Raw genomic sequence first — 16,626 nt, 5'->3', positions numbered from 1 at the left:
CATGGAAATTGTAATGGAACAAGGGAGTGGGGGAGTAAGGGAGAGATGTTTTTGTACCAACTTTTCTTGTTATACTACATTATTAAATATTCTTTTTCAAAGGTTGATAATCTATAGGGAGCAGAGATAGGGGCTTGTCAGTGGCAATGCTAGAAGAAAGGTAAGAAACAAACATTTATTAAGTGCCCACTATCTGTTACTTTACAAATTTGTCACAGTTGATCCTTCCAACAATGCTGGTAAGTAGGTGCTATTATTATCTCCATTTTGTAGTTGAGGAAACTGATGTAGACAGAGGTTAAGTGATTTGCCCTGGGTCACAAAGCTAGTATCTGAGGCTGGATTTGAACTCAGGTCTTCCTGATTAGTGGCCCAGTCCCCTATCTGCCATGTTACCTGGTTGCCTCTTCTCCCCAGTTACTCAAGGTTCCTCCTAGGACCATGAGGGGAGTAGTAGTAGCTAGCTGGACTCTGAATATCCCAACTTACCGATGGGAATAGGAACTGGTAAAGTGGTGCCAGAGAAGTACTACATAATTTTAAAAATTTTTTCTTTCATTCATTCAATTATAAATATTTATTAAGAAAGCATGCTGTGACAGTGATAGACTTGGCTCTTCTCAGCAATGCAATGATCCAAGACAATGCCTAAAGACTTATAGTGGAAAATGCTCTCTACATTCAAGAAAAGAACTATGGAATCTGAATGCAGACCAAAGCATACTATTTTCACTTTTGTTGTTCTTGTTTTTTTTTTTTCTTGTGTTTTTTCCCTTTTGTTCTGATTAATGTGAAAATATGTTCAACAGGATTGTAATGTATAACCTATATAAATTTGCTTACTGACTTCAGGAGGGGAGGGGAGAAGGGAGGGTGGGAGAAAAATTTGGAACTCAAAAAATATCTTTACATGAAAATAAGAAAAATTAAAATAAAATTTTAAAAAGAAAGTATGCTGTGTAAGGCATTGGGCCTAAGTACTAGAGGCAGATACGAAGACCAAACAAATATAATCTCTGCTTTAAAAAATGGATATTCTTAAAGGTTTGAAATACACAAAAATATAATTCAGAAAATAAATACATAAAATTACACAATACATATATGTGCATTTATTCTTATATATGCATACATATTTCCATAATCAAACAGTTCATCAATTTGGGTATTCCTTGTAATTATGTAAATCAGAACCCATCTGTGTCTGCTTATCCTATGAAACTCCTGTTCATGTCCTTCCACAAGCTCATAACATGTGGTCACCCAATGCATTGGGAACCTTCCTCAGCTGCTTATAACATGAGGCTACCAGTAGAACACATTGGCAGTTCTTTATTCTTGCTATTCATCTACTTTTTCAATTGTAGAATTCTCAGGTAATGTCCTGTATAGTCCTCTTGCCGATATTCTTGTTTTTGATGTGTTACAGACCAATCATATTCACCATGTACCCCTCCATTATGCTTTGGGTGATTCTCAACTTCAATTATCTCTCATACACATGTCATACACACATGTATGTGTATGTATATATGCATACATACATGTGTATATGCATTATATATGTATCTATCTAGGACCATCAAACTAAAGCTAGAAGAGTCCTGAGAGGTCAAATAGTTTTAACAGAATTAAAAACTGAGGCCAAGGAAGGTTAAGTGACTTGCCCAATTATATCCTAGTAATAAGGTATGGCAATTAAAAATATGAGAGATATAGTTTCTGGGTAATTTAATCATTTTTATTAATAGATCAGCCAGCTATTAATAAAATGGTCAATGACCTTCTTGCTCAGACCAAAACCCCTAATGGCGGTGGAGTCACAGATTATATGTCCTTTGAAGAGGAGGTGTTCCTGAGGGATACCAAATCACATCTGATGGGTCAACTGATTTTGGAAATAGGTTATATTAAAATGAAGGGCTAATACCAGGCCACCCCCAACCTTGAGCTAATTATTCAAATAATGCATATCCTCTTTAAAACAGGTAAGCTGAATAACCCCTCATCACAGAAGAGGTCTTCATATCTAAATAAATGGTCCAGCACTGGCCCTGAATTCAGGAAGACCTGAGTTCAGATCTGGCCTCAGACACTTGACACTTACTAGCTATGTGACCCTGGGTAAGTCATTTAATCCTCATTGCCCCACCCAAAAAATGGTCTATCTCCCTAACAGGACACAATGGGAATCTTTATCCCAAACCAAATGTTTATGGCTTCAACCAGAATAAAAAAGGGTCCGTCTCATCAAGATTAATAGAAGTTGGGGCAGCTAGGTGGCGTAGTGGATAAAGCACCGGCCCTGGATTCAGGAGTACCTGAGTTCAAATCCGGCCTCAGACATTTGACACTTACTAGCTGTGTGACCCTGGGCAAGTCACTTAACCCCCATTGCCCCGCAAAAAAAAAAAAAAAAAAAAAGATTAATAGAAGTTGGGGCAGCTAGGTGGCGCAGTGGATAGAGCACCGGCCCTGGAGTCAGGAGTACTTGAGTTCAAATCCAGCCTCAGACACTTAACACTTACTAGCTGTGTGACCCTGGGCAAGTCACTTAACCCCAATTGCCTCACTAAAAAAAAAAAAAAAATTAATAGAAGTTTATGGCCATGACAAGGATCAAAGAGAGTCTACTTTATCTTATCAAGAAGGACTTTGGAATGGGGGAAGTCAGGACAGGGGAAATACCTTCTGAATCTCCAAGATATTTGGTTACAAATAATAATTTCTCACAAAGTGTTGAGGTGGGTTTTGAACCCAGGTCTTTTGAATCCAGACCTAATGCTCTTTCCACTATACTATATTTCTTTCTCACACTTAACCCCCATATACACTTTTTAAAAAATGAGTACATGTGGACATGGGAATGATTTTCCAAAATAATGATGCCTATAAAATTTACTTTCAGACTGAAAAAAAATTTACATTTTATTGTCAGCCCTCACCTGCAAGTCTATACATGTATTAGCTCAAAACTCTGTACCCAGGCATTAGGAAAATGTGCCTGGCAAACTTCAGATTAGTCATTTCATGTTAATTTGGAGATAAGGGTGAGGTTTAGGGGATGCATAGAATGCACAAAACACTGTCATTCAATCCTATATACTTCCTTAGCAGCCTTTATTCTTGACACTACTTTTTTTTTTTAAGTGAGGCAATTGGGGTTAAGTGATTTGCCCAGGGTCACACAGCTAGTGTTAAGTGTCTCAGGCTGGATTTGAACTCAGGTACTCCTGACTCCAGGGGCAGTGCTCTATACACTGCGCCACCTAGCTGCCCCAAACAGCCTTTTTTTCTTACTCTTCATTTTTACCTTTAAACTCTCTTCAAGCTTGTGATATTGCTTAATCCCTTTCTCCAGTTTAAAATCTTAATCTTCCTTTGACCTCCAGCAAACTAACTTGTTCTTCTCCTACTTACCTCTGTCTGCTTTACTGGTACCTCTTTCTCATCTTCCTTTCTAACTGTGGAAGGTCCCCAAGGCTCAGAACATATATAATTTTGATTTCTCTTTACCCTCTCTCCATCAGAGAATTCACTTACTCTCACATAATGAAGCTGACTTTTCTTTGTTATTGTTTTTTTGTTTTTTGTTGTTGTTTTTTTGGTGGGTAATTGGGGTTAAGTGACTTGCCCAGGGTCACACAGCTAGTAAGTGTCAAGTGTCTGAGGCCAAATTTGAACTCAGGTCCTCCTGAATCCAGGGCCAGTGCTTTATCCACTGAGCCACCTGGCTGCCCCTGCTGCTGACTTTTAAATGCATACCAAGACAGGGTTTTTCACACATCATGAACACAACCACCTGTGCTCTACAAATCCAACCCCTTTCCCTTCCTGGGCATGCAAATACAACAAAAACATATGCTGGGATTACTCAGAATCCCACACTTGGAAGGGATATAAGTGGTCTTCTAATACAGCTCATTCCTTCCACATATACTTCCAATGGTGGGGAACCTACTACCTTCTAATGATGGCCCATTCTATTTCTAGACAGATGTACATGAAATGAAAAGAAATCTCCTTATATAGAGTTGAAATTTTCCTATCTGAAGCTTTCAAACATAGCCTCTATTCCCAGCTTCTAGGGCTAAGGAAAAGTAACAATTCCTCTTCTGTAAGATCCAATCCCTCTTAATTCTAGTGCCTTCCCTCTGTGAATTATTTCCTATTTATTCTATATATAGCTTGCTTTGTATATATTTATTTGTATGTTGTTTCCCCATCAGGTTGTAAGGTACTTGAGGGCATGGACTGTGTAACGATTGGAATGACACCACCTGCTGGAGACTTACTGTAGAAGAGTTCCGCCCATGAAGCGAAGGTCTTTGAGGGCAAGACCAGGAGTCTTTTCTTTGGCGTCAGGAAGTGACGCGGGCTAGTGGGAGGAGGAAGGAAGAGACTGGCACTCGCTCTCGGACTCTTTCCTTTGGACTCTGGTGGAGAGCGGAGCTAGAAATGTGCTCTCCCTTTAATAGATAGAAATCTAGGCCTTTCTCTCTCTCTTTACCGAATTCTTATTCTCCTTAATAAATGCTTAAAAGTCTAACTCTTGCTAAAGCTTATAATTTATTGGCGACCACTCATTAGATATTTTAGACAGACTAGCTAGAATTTTAGCCCTTAACAACTGTCTTTTGTCACTTTTTGTATCCCCAGTGATTAATATAGTTCCTGGTACATAGTAGGTGCTTAATAAATATTTATTATCTTTCAAATACTTGAAGATTGAGTGTCTTTTCTCCAGGCTAAAAATCTCTAGTAAACTTAAAGTTCTTTTATTGTCCTGGTTGCTTTCTTCTGAACCTGATCCAGCTGGTGAATCTCTTTCCTAAAATATGGCACCTTACCAACTGAATAGAAAACTCTCACTGTCTGACTGGGATCAACAGTGTGTCTTTAACATTCCTTGTTCTTGGCATTATGCGTCTGTTAATGCACCCCAAGATCATGTTGGGTTTTTAGGCTGCCATGTCATACTGTTGACTTATCTTGAGATTGTAATCCACCAAAACCAATGGTTCCCCCACCCCCCCCATAATTGTCATCTAGCTAGGCCTCTCCTTATTTGTACTTCTACAATTGATTTTTTTTTAACAAAAGTAAAAGACTTTACATATATCATTACTAAATTTCACCTTATTGGATTTGGCCCATTTTTCTAGTCTAAGCTATAAGTATTGGTTTATTTCTCCCTTGAGCTAGCCTTTTAAATAAATAGGGAGTCACATACCTAAAGATTAAAAAAATATACTGGTCAGGCTGGTAAAGTGCTGAGCTGGCAGAAATGATATGTGTTCTAATTTGCTTTCTTAGAATTCAATGGGGAGTGAATTGATTACTTATTTTTGGTCCGTTGAGTCATATTTTGATTTTTACATTTAAGATTTTTACATTTTTACATTTTTACATTTACTGTACTGATGTATATTTATAAAAAAGTAGGTAGGAGGAATATGGTGGTAGGATGCTGCATATAATGTAGGAGTTGGTTAATGTGCTGGTTAGTTTTTTTTAAATCATTTTTATTCTTTGTTTTAAGAATGGTTCTCTGGGTGGGAAATGGAACAGGATAATGTAGGTGGTGTGAAAACTAAAACTAAAGGTACCAATAAAATTAAAAAATAAAAAAGTAAAGGACAAAAACCAATAACAGCAACAACAACCAAAAAGGATACAGAAGGGAAAGTAAACTAGCTGCCTTCTACCTTTCTAGTCTTCTCACACCTTACTCCCCTACACATATTCTTCAATCCAGTGACACTTGCAACCTAGCTGTTAAAAGAGGAATAGGAAACAGTAGAAGCATTTAGGCAGGGCACCTCTGCCTATGTGGAAAAAAGACTTTTCCTCAAATAGACTATGATGTATCTTTTTCTTTCAGAGGGGACAATAGCCACATGCTCAAGGAGCTGCCTACTTCCATCACTTCATTTGTTCCTTTGGCTCATTTTCAAACCCTAGAAGAGTTACTGTCTGAAAGAAGTGCTCTACTTGGTGACTTTGTCTTTCCTCCTTTTCTGATGCTGTATATAATTCCCTCCGCCAGTTCTTCCGTTTTTCTCCTTCCTCTCATTCCGCTTTACTCTGTCCAAACATGCTGCTGATAAATGGTGCTGTGCCTCGCACCTCCTATAATAACAGCTCACATTTCTATAGTGGTCTAAGGGTTTTTTTTTTAATTTATTAATACCATTTATTTTTCTAGCACCTTTTCTTTCAAATATATCTTCTTTCCTTCCATACCCAGGGAGTCATCTATCCCTTGTACTAAATAATAACAGAGAGCATTTTGAACAAACTTACCAACATATTAACCAAGTCAGGCAATGTGCAATGATTCATACAACTAGCTCCTGACACCCCCCAGCTCTGTAAAGAAAGGAGGGAAGTATATTTTATCATTCTTTTCTAGGACCAAGCTTGGTCAGCAGAATTACATAGCATTCAGTTTTGTTCTTTGGTCTTTCATTTACATTATTGTATTCATTATACATATTGTATTCCTGGTTAGGCTTATTCATGACCATGATATTCATTCTGCATCATTCCTCATGTTTCTCTGAATTCTTTTTATTTATCATTTTTCCAGTGCAATAATCTTCCATTGTACTCATACAACATAACTTGTTTTGATATTCCCCAATAAAAGTCTATATCTCCTTTATTTCTAGTTATTTTATGATTTTAAAAGTACTTCTATGAATATTTTAATGTATGTGGGACCTTTCTCTTGGCTTTGCGGTGGTGGGGGGCGGGGGGAGGGCAGCCAGCACTGGGATCTGTGGATAAAAGGCTAGGATTGTATTACTTAAATTTTTAGCATAGTTATAAATTGCTATCCTGAATAGTTGGATTAATCCAAAGCTTGATTGGAAATATATGAGCACCAGCTTTTCCATAGCCCCTCCAACATTGATCATTAGCATCTACTGTCATATTGTTGGCTATAAAATAAAAAGGGTTGTTTTGATTTGCATTTCTCTTATTATTAGTGATCTGGAACAATCTTTCATATGGTTGTTAAGAGTTTGCAGTTCTTTTTGAGAAGTTTGTTTACATCCTTTGAATATGTATCCATTGAAGAATGGTCTTAAATATTTGTTTTAGCTCCCTATACATCTTAAATGGCAGAGCCTAACAAAGTCATTTTATGTGAGCATTTTTATGTTGATTTTGCTTATGCAAAAGCACTTCAATTTTATGAAACTGAACTTCTTGATTTTATTTTTTACAGCTGTCTTTTGTAAAAGGTACCTATCTGATCTAGACAACTAGTTGATGTTCATTACTTAATCATTTATTTATTCTTTATTATTTTTGAAGGTTGGCAGAGTATTTTACAAATAGCATTTCATTTGCTCCTCACAACAATGCTGAGAGATAGGTGTTATCATCATCACCATTTTCTAGGTGGAGTAACTGAGTCAGATAGACTAGTCCAGGGTTATATAGCTAGAAAGCGTCTGAGGATAGATTTGAACTCAGGTTTTCCCAGCTCCAAGTCCAGCACTCTATCTACTTCCCCCCTTAACTTTCGATCTATACTCCTTTTAGGTAGGTAGTTCAAGTATCATTATACATACTTTAACAGGTGACGTTTCAGGAATCTATGTAGCTTTCCCATTGTCACACAGTTTTAAAAGGATGCTTTGAACCTAGGTCTCCTCACTTTAAATCTAGCACACTTGCTGTTATACAACAGTGCCTCTATTTGTTATGGACTTAATGAAGTAGAATCTCAACTCCCTTAAATAATATGATCCCATGAGCCCTAGGGTATGTATGATGTAGAATTCTGTTGTTCAGTTGTTTTTCAGTAGTTTTTTTGTGACCCCATTTGGGGATTCTCTTGGCAAAGATTCTGGAGCGGTTTGCCATTTCCTTGTCCAGTTCATTTTATAGATGAGGAAACTGAAGCAAACAGGGTTAAGTGACTTGCCTAGGGTCACAAAGCTAGCAAGTGTCTGAGGCCAGATTTGAACTCAGGAAGCTGAGTCTTCCTTACTCTAAGCAGGGTGCTCTATCCACTGTACCACCTATTTTACTATACTTACTATAGAACTTCCTAAAAAACTTACTTAAAAATCTGAATCATAGTAAGTGAAATATTTTAAAAGGGACTTTAGTTTCTCTACATGCTCTGCTATTAAGTGACTAAGCAGCTGTAGATAATCAGATTCCCCATACATAAGATAGAAATGTTGCTAATAACTGAACTGTTTACTTCATAGAATTATGAGGATAGGATGAGATTAGATAAAAAATCATTTTGAAAAACCTACATGGTGTTCTACTTCTACCAGGCATATCTATTGTTATTATTTCAGTTTTCAGGGCAATTCCTGGAAGTTCTGTGTCCTAGGCTAGGTCTTAATTTGGAACTCTCGGAAAGATTTTTCCTTTTATATGACAACAGTCTAGTCTTGAGAACTGACCAATTAATCTTGCTTACTCCTGGAGAAAGGAAAAGCAGACCAAGAAACTTGAGCCCAAGGATCTAGAAAGTACACAGTCTGTTTCCCCTGTTGCTCCGTCTCTCTAGGGAATGGAAGGATAGTGGAATAAAAAGCTTCTGGTATTACAATGTGCTCCCAAACACTCCTTTCAGACAGAGCCTATTCTCCGAGTTACAGACGAATGGTATGGATGGCCACCTAAACAAATCTCAAGGCACAAATTAATATTTTAAAGGAGAAACTCTATCTCACCACATTGGGAGCCTTCTTGAGTTTTTTGACCAGATTACCTTGGGAGCTGTTCATTCCTTGGCTTGCAATAAGCCTGTCAGGTGCACATGGCATCCTTATGAAGGGAAGAAAGGACTCACCTTTCACTTCCCGCTGATGATACTCTTTGCTTTTAAGAATAGGGTGTGAAATCCACATCCACGGATGATGTTTTCGGAGTTGAGGAAGCATATAATGCGTTACAAATCCCACCACACAGGCCAGGGCAAATAATATGAGGCCAAGGAATGGCTGAGGTAAAAGGAGAAAACCAAGTTTCATTATTTAGTTGGGGGAGGGGGATCGAATGTTATTTAACCACTCCTGTCCTTTCTGGTTCCTCTTAAAGAAATACAGCCAAATATAGGTCTTGTTCTGTGGCTTTGAAGGTTTCTTCTACACCTCATGAAAATGATCTGTCTGCGGAGAGACATTAATAAGCTCCAAATACCTAAATATGATCTGCGAGGGTGGAAAAGCAGCCCACAGAAATAGAGAAGCACATATGAATTCAGCTCCTTGGTGTGATTTTCAATTATTCCTGACTTGTTTGAAGGGAAGTTTAAGAGCAAGAAATAAGTCATTGAACAGATCTTGTTGTGGAGTTAGAGGGTGGATAGGAAGGCACCTGTCTGAAGGAAGTACTCGCCAGAAGTGTCACCTAAAATGCTTCACTTTTTGATTACTACTATGTATAAATGCTCTTCCTTCACCATGACCTGCCACTGGCCATTTGTAACATAAGCTCCTTGTGTGCTTACACTCATGTGTACCTACCACATTGGGGGTCCATTATTATGCTTTTAATGACAAGAATTATAATGGATTGTGGTTTTCTCCCCTGAAAAAATTAACCCCCAAAATTGGGGGTAAGGGGAGAATTTTTTTAAATTGATGAATTTTGTACTTTGGCTCCTTGCATGGGTACATCTTGGGTGTGAACCCAACACCATCCATTTAATGGGATGTTGGAGAGATAGGAGAATAGGAATTTGTAGGCCAAATAAGGCAGAAATCACGGAAGATCCAATAGGAATAGGGAGTTCAAAGATGAAAACAAATGACTGTAAGGAATCCATTTCTTTGAGGACTGCCTTTGAGAATACTCTGTGATCCACTAGTGATGTACAAGCTATTTTAGAGTGTCTCAAGAGCCACTTTAATTGGAAGGGCAGTGTCAGAGGTCATATCCCAGTGGGAGTGGCTGATGGAAAGAACTGATTTCATGAATCTAAGCTATGTTCCTCAAAATCCTAGGTTCGGGGCATCCCATAAATTGGTTAAAGTTTACCTAGGTCTGGGAGAAGCTATGGGCACACAACATGTATGGTTTTAATATATTTCATTTGATTTGATTCCATTTGCTACTTATGAATGAAGATCCCTGTAGTAAACTATGTTAATGGAAATTACTCCATTGGTTTTTTTTTTGTTTCTTTGTTTGTGTTTGTTTTCCAGGGCAATGAGGGTTAAGTGACTTGCCCAGGGTCAAACAGCTAGTAAGTGTCAAGTGTCTGAGGTCAGATTTGAACTTAGGTCCTCCTGAATCCAGGGCCGGTGCTTTATCCACTGCACCACCTAGCTGCCCCCTCCATCGTGTTTTGATAGTGAGAGTGAATTGAAATCCCAAAATGAAAGGAAGAAATAAAATTTTTTCTGGTCCATTGGGGTTGAATAAAAAGACTAATTGGATTAATGTACACAGAACACAGCCTTATACTAACATGGTGAGCACTTCCATCCACAGAAGGAGTGGCACTAGGAATAAGAGGTAGCCAGTTCTCTGAGAATTATAGAGTTTAGTTTTTTCCCTATCATCTAGTGTTGGATGGAATGCATAACCAAGAAGGTGGCCAGTGATCCAGTGATGATTGGCAATGGGATTGCCAGTCCTTCCTACTGACCAGGATCAATAGTTCCTCCAGGTGCTTAAACACAATGTTGTTGGTTTTTGTTTTGTTTTGTTTTGTTTTGAAATATATGTCTCCTGAGGTTTGTTCTAGGCTAATTCAAATTTGGGAAATTGTTTGTAACAACAAAGAGATTTTTCCTCAAGTCCCCAAACTTCCATGAGTCTCCTTCCCTTGATCTAAACATGCTTTTAAAAGTCCGCTGCTTTGTGAACAGATATAGCATCTTGAAAATAAAACAAATACAAACCAAACAAATAAAAAAAGACACCAGCAACATGAGAGATGAAGAAAGAGAATACTTACTCTTAACGATAGGAATACAGTGCTAGCACTCACTGCAAATGAAAGGATAGCAACCATGGTGCAGACAATGAGATCTGATTTTAGGATCTCCTTCTGTAAAGAGAAGTTATATGTAAGTCTTCTTCTCCCCATGCTTAGGAACACAAGCAAGGCTAAGGAGACACTGGCTTTCGGCATTCTGTTGACTTACCTGAAACGTGCTTTGTAGAATACGTACTGGGATGCAATAGAACATGCAGCATTCCATGAGATAGAAGCAATGGGAGTTGGGTGGTTGAAGAAGCAAAGCTCATACACTCCTGGTGGCATATCCCAAGCCTTACCAAAGAGCAAATCCCGCTGAATGTGCAAAAAGCATAAAATTCCAGCTCTGTGAGCAAAAGGTTGGGACAGTGTATCTATCCTTGAAAAGAGCATGGAGTCCTTGGTTAAAATGGTTCTCCCTATACCAGAGGGAGGCAAATGAAATAGCCAATATTGGGAGCAGCTGGTGGCACAGTGGTTAGATGGTTAGGTCTAGAGTAATAAAGACCATTGTTCAAATCTGGCCTCAGATTCTTACTAGCTGTGTGACTTCGTGCAAGTCACTTAACCCCTGTTTGCCTCAGTTTCCTCCTTCATAAAGGGGGTAATGATAGCACCAACCTTCCAGAGCTGTTGTAAGGATCAAATGAATTTTTTTTTAAAAAAGTGCTTAGCACAGTGCCCAGCATGTAGTAGGACCTGTATAAATCCTTATTCCTTTCCCCCAAAAAAGTCTTCAAGGTCTCATAGGCATGGATAAAAAGAATAGCAGAACATCCAGTCAGCAAACTCCCAACCTTTGATTTTATTATGAATCAGCATGGATTTTAAACAGGACAGAATGAAAATCATCTTGTAAGAAAAATACACTTTATGTTCAGGAAGATGGCATGCTTGTCTGGCATATAAAATATAAAGTGTGGGAAAGGATTAGCAAGAGGAAATGCGTGCCTATGAAAAGTGTCAGGATGACATCAAAATAGGTGAAAATGTGATTGCTGAATGAATTGAATCACAAAAATTAAGAGTTGGAAGGGACCTTGGAGAACAATCACCTAGTCAAGGTCCCTCATTTTACTGACGAAGATTAGCTGTGCTACCCAATTACTTCAACCCATTAGAAGACCACATTACTTAAGAGTTTCTCAAGGGTAATTATAACTGAGTTTAAACCTGAGTCTGAAAATTCAAAAACCCCAAAACAAATTCACTCCTCCCTTACACTCTGAAAAAGGAACTGCGCCCTTTAAATGATTGTTTTTGGATGTGGCCTGCCTTGCAGAATGAATAGAAAAGTATACCTTGGGTTTTTTCTTTTGTTTTTAATTATGCTTTGGAGCACCCTATAAGCCATGTTGCTAGTTATCTGGCTGTTTGTACTAAAGGCCAAACTAAAAGGAAGGAAGTAGGAAGCAGAGCTTGAATTAACACCCTCAGGCCTCTGTTTAATGTAGTAATCAACCATAGGCTTGCCTATAGGAATTAATTATAAAGCAAGGAAGTGCCATTCTCAAAGTTGAATGGTCAATTATCTACCACAGCTGCTTTGAAATTCAATTCTCAATAGCTGAGAATCCCTTCCATGGTTATTGGATGAAGGGGAAATCATATAACCACACACTAAAGATGCCATGTTTATTTTCTGTAAGGCTAATCTGAAATTAGCATAGAGAAGAACAGATTGGGTTTTAATATTCATCCTATTGAATGTGGCTCTTAGAGACTGTTAACAGTCATTTGCTTCAAGTAATGGCCAATTTTCATAAGTCTCCCATTTCACACCAAATGCCTTTATTGAAGGCTGACCTCACTCAAAACACAGTCCTACAGCCACAGTCTCTGCATGATGAGGGATAATGGTAGTTTCTTCCTTTTTATTCCTCATTGACACATCAATTAAAAAAAAAACCACCCTAGAAACCATAGCATCTAAGCACTGTTACCACATTTATTAGAGAGTTCTCCCCCATCCTCAGTAACTTAATTTAAAAATCAGCGATCATCTTTTTTTTAGTGGGGCAATGAGGGTTAAGTGACTTGCCCAGGGTCACATAGCTAGTAAGTGTCAAGGGTCTGAGGCTTGATTTGAACTCAGGTCCTCCTGAATCCAGGGCTGGTGCTTTATCCACTGTGCCACCTAGCTGCCCCCAGAGGTCATCTTAAACATAAGCATGATAAGCACATAACAGTGATTTTTGTTGTTGCTGTGTCATTTTAGTCATGTCTGACTTTTTGTGACCTAATTTGTATTTTTGGCAAAGATACTTGCATGGTTTACCATTTCCTTCTCCAACTCATTTTACAGATGAGGAAACTGAGGCAAACAGGGTTAAGTGACTTGCCCAGGGTCACAAAGCTATCAAGTGTCTGAGGCCAGATTTGAACTCAGGAAAATGATTCTTCTTGAGTTCAGGCCTGGCACTCTATCCACTGAGCCATCTAGCTGCCCCTTAAATAGGGATATCAATTAACAAATAATTACAAGTCACTCAAAATGACCAAACAACAACAGCACTTAGCACATAAAGCTAAGAGCTTTATGATTATTATCTCATTTCTTCCTCACAGTAACCCTGCAAGGTAGATATTATTATTATCTCGTTTTTTGAGCTGAGGAAATTGGGGCAGACAGAGATCAAGTGACTTGTCCAAGGTCACACAGCAATTAAGTAGCTCAGGCTGGATTCAAATCTCAGGGTCACACAGCTAGAAAGTGTTTAAGGCCAGATTTGAACTAATGAAGATGAGATTTCCTGACTCCAAGCCTAGTACTCTACCACTCTGCTACCTAGCTGCCTGATTAGCATAGTAGGCATTATATAAATGCTAACTATTATTATTAGAGTAGGAAGGTCATCTTAAAATTTGGTTTACATTCTTTTGAGGCTAAAAAAAGTGTGTGTGTGTGTGTGTGTGTGTGTGTAAGTACACTCAAGTGTGCTGTAGGAAATATCAAACTTCAACTCTTGAAAAGGTGCCATAACCAAAAATGAAAGTTGAATCTGATTTTTCAAAGAAAAATATTATAATGGGACTGGATTATATTTCCTAATGGCCTATTGTCCAATTATTAAGAATTATCCCAAACACCATGTCTAATCTCCTAAAAATAGTATCTCTGAATACTGTATAATAAAACATTTCTGAAGTACATATAAGGGTATATGTGTGTATATATAATTTAAATAGGGCAACACAGTAATCAAACACATTGAATTAAATAAATGACGCAACACCACTATCTTACACAAAAAATTCTTGTTTCTTTTTAAACACTGCCTTAGTTTTTGCAACAAGAAGTCAGGTGATAGTAACGATAATACTCAAAAAGGTAATAAAAGAAGGTTGCATGAAATGGAGCTTAATGCTTTGCAAAGCACTACCTATATTATCTCATTAGGGTCATGGGATGTGGAAAGAGTGTATTTGTATTAATTTTTGAGACTTTGCAATCACAAAATACTATTCTTTAGTTCACTGGGCAGTTTTCCTCTCCTCTTTCCTCTGTCTTGATTCACTTGATCCTGCACAGTCCCTCTTCTGTGACTGCCAATAGCCCTGAGACTCCCATAGCTGGCCTGGGCTGATCAAAGAACCCCTGCAAAGTAGGACTATGGCAGTAAGAGGGAAGAGTCTAGGAAACACAGGGAAGCCCAAGGAACCCATCAGGCAACACGTTGACTAAGGTGAATTAATTGTTGTATTGCCTGACTACCAGAAGTACCATAAGTGGGTGTGATTGGCAGAGTGCCAAAAATGTGAATTACTGTGTTGATGCTATGTCTTCTAAGGCAGTCTGCAATTTATGTATAGGTTGTGTTCCAAAGGGTTGTTTATAAACTGGTTGTTTGGAACATAGAATGTGTTTTACTATAGAAATGAGATTTGTACAAGGTGGTTAGTATCCTAAAACAGCCCATAAAAGTCAATTTAACCCACAATGTACCTGATACATGGGATTATGTTAACAGCCATAGAATTTAACTACCATGTTTCCATGGGAAACATGTTTTGAGTTTCAACTTGGGATTCCAGGAACATATGTCCTTCTTGCCAGACCTGCCAAGCAATGTAAAAAGGGACTCCTCTGGCTCAAATCACTGGTGACCTGAGGCAGGGCCTCTAGGATTAGGCATTGTGTTGGGACTATGAAAAGGGAAGCGGTGTTGGTGGGGTCCAATGTCATTCATCCACAGTATAGCCTAAAGACAACAAACTCACCACTGAGTCTCTCATCTTCTTGGGAAGTGGGTCTGATGGTATCTCTTCCAAATTTGCATGTAAGAAGTGAGGAAATAATTTACATTGAATAAAAGACCTGAAGGAGGAGAAACACAAATTTTATCTTAGAAAGCATGTTCCTCTGACAGTGTTTTAGGTAAGGAAAACCTATACTTAGTATAGAGGGAAATGGAGCTACCCTCCCTTTTATTACTAAACATAGGGCTATTTTGTCATTTAAGCAATTGAGGTACACAAATAAAGTTTTTGTTTTCTCTTTGCTCTTAATAGATTATAAAAATTGCATATTTTTTTTACTTTGAATAGATTGTATATTAAGAAATGCCTACTCCCCCTAAATCCTGAATACAATGCCTCTTGTCTTTTTACACATATCATCCACCCCATAGAAACTCAAAATATTGTACCAAAATGAATCTAATTATCCACAGAATATGGATATGAGGAAAGATCTAACTTTCCAAGATAATAAAAAAAGAATTGATTTTTGGCTTAATAAAAGAACTAGAGAAATAGATTGAGCTCTCTCAAACCCAGAGGGAACTGGTAGTGGACCATTGTCTACTTATATCTTGCCACCGGACCCAGATGACTCTGGAGGAAAGTGAGATTGGTGACCTTGCACAGCCTTCCCTCACTTAAATCCAATTCACTGAAAGTCGTGCCATCACCCCCATGTCATGGTCCTCTTCAGGAATGAAGGACAAACAACAACAACAATGTCACTACTGAGAATCTTAGCATGGGCACTACAGCCTTTCTGGGTGACATCCATAATATTTTTATTTTTTCCTTTGTGATACTAAAATGTCAGCTATCTTGAAAGGATAAAATAAGCAAGCAAAATGCTGTCTTGTTTCTATGGTTGACCTTTTCTCTGTCCCTTTCTCTTGTGTCTTGCATCTTGTTGGCCTCAGCATTATAGAATAATTATAGTCTCTCTGATGCCTACAATAGTAACTGTCCGTATGAGTCCAAATGTTTCTATATGCCTTTGGGAAAATTAAGCACGTTGCTATTATGAACATTAGAGGTACAATTTTGTGTAACAAATAAGTTAAGTCTAAAATAACACATGTAGCAACAGTTTACATTGTTAGAAGATGTGACTAAGGGATGGCAGACTAGGAAGTAGATATGAAATTGTCAAAGGTCAATGTTAAAAGGTTTGAAACACTTGGTCCTCATTTGTAAACTTGATTTCAGGAGAATTGTGCTTTTATTGGGAAATAATGAGCAGACAAGCTCATTTCTTTCTATTCTGTACTACATTAAGAATTATATATTTTTCCTAACTAGAATTAGATTCTTCCAATTTTTCTGTTTGAAGATTTGCTCCCCAGGGAAAAGCTCAATATAATTGAACTCCCCATTTGCTTTATTAAAGGGGAGGTAAAACCCTGGCATTGCAAAAC

General features: G+C 38.1%; 1 protein-coding gene across 1 annotated transcript in view; it reads right to left on the bottom strand.

The window, feature by feature from the left end:
- Positions 1-16,626, bottom strand: part of PCNX2 (pecanex 2) — a 373,081-nt gene that overhangs the window by 200,192 nt on the left and 156,263 nt on the right. The window contains exons 17-19 of the mRNA XM_044004215.1: positions 15,191-15,287; positions 10,946-11,038; positions 8,831-8,981 (exon numbers count right to left, since the gene is read on the bottom strand). Coding sequence (XP_043860150.1) covers positions 8,831-8,981; positions 10,946-11,038; positions 15,191-15,287 — 341 coding nt within the window. The remainder of the gene's footprint in view (positions 1-8,830; positions 8,982-10,945; positions 11,039-15,190; positions 15,288-16,626) is intronic.

The sequence above is a fragment of the Dromiciops gliroides genome, chromosome 4 (assembly GCF_019393635.1).
Source record: "Dromiciops gliroides isolate mDroGli1 chromosome 4, mDroGli1.pri, whole genome shotgun sequence".
In the NCBI taxonomy this organism is placed as follows: domain Eukaryota; kingdom Metazoa; phylum Chordata; class Mammalia; order Microbiotheria; family Microbiotheriidae; genus Dromiciops; species Dromiciops gliroides.
The sequence above is the reverse complement of the archived record's forward strand: the minus strand, read 5'-3'. Positions and strand labels throughout refer to the sequence as shown.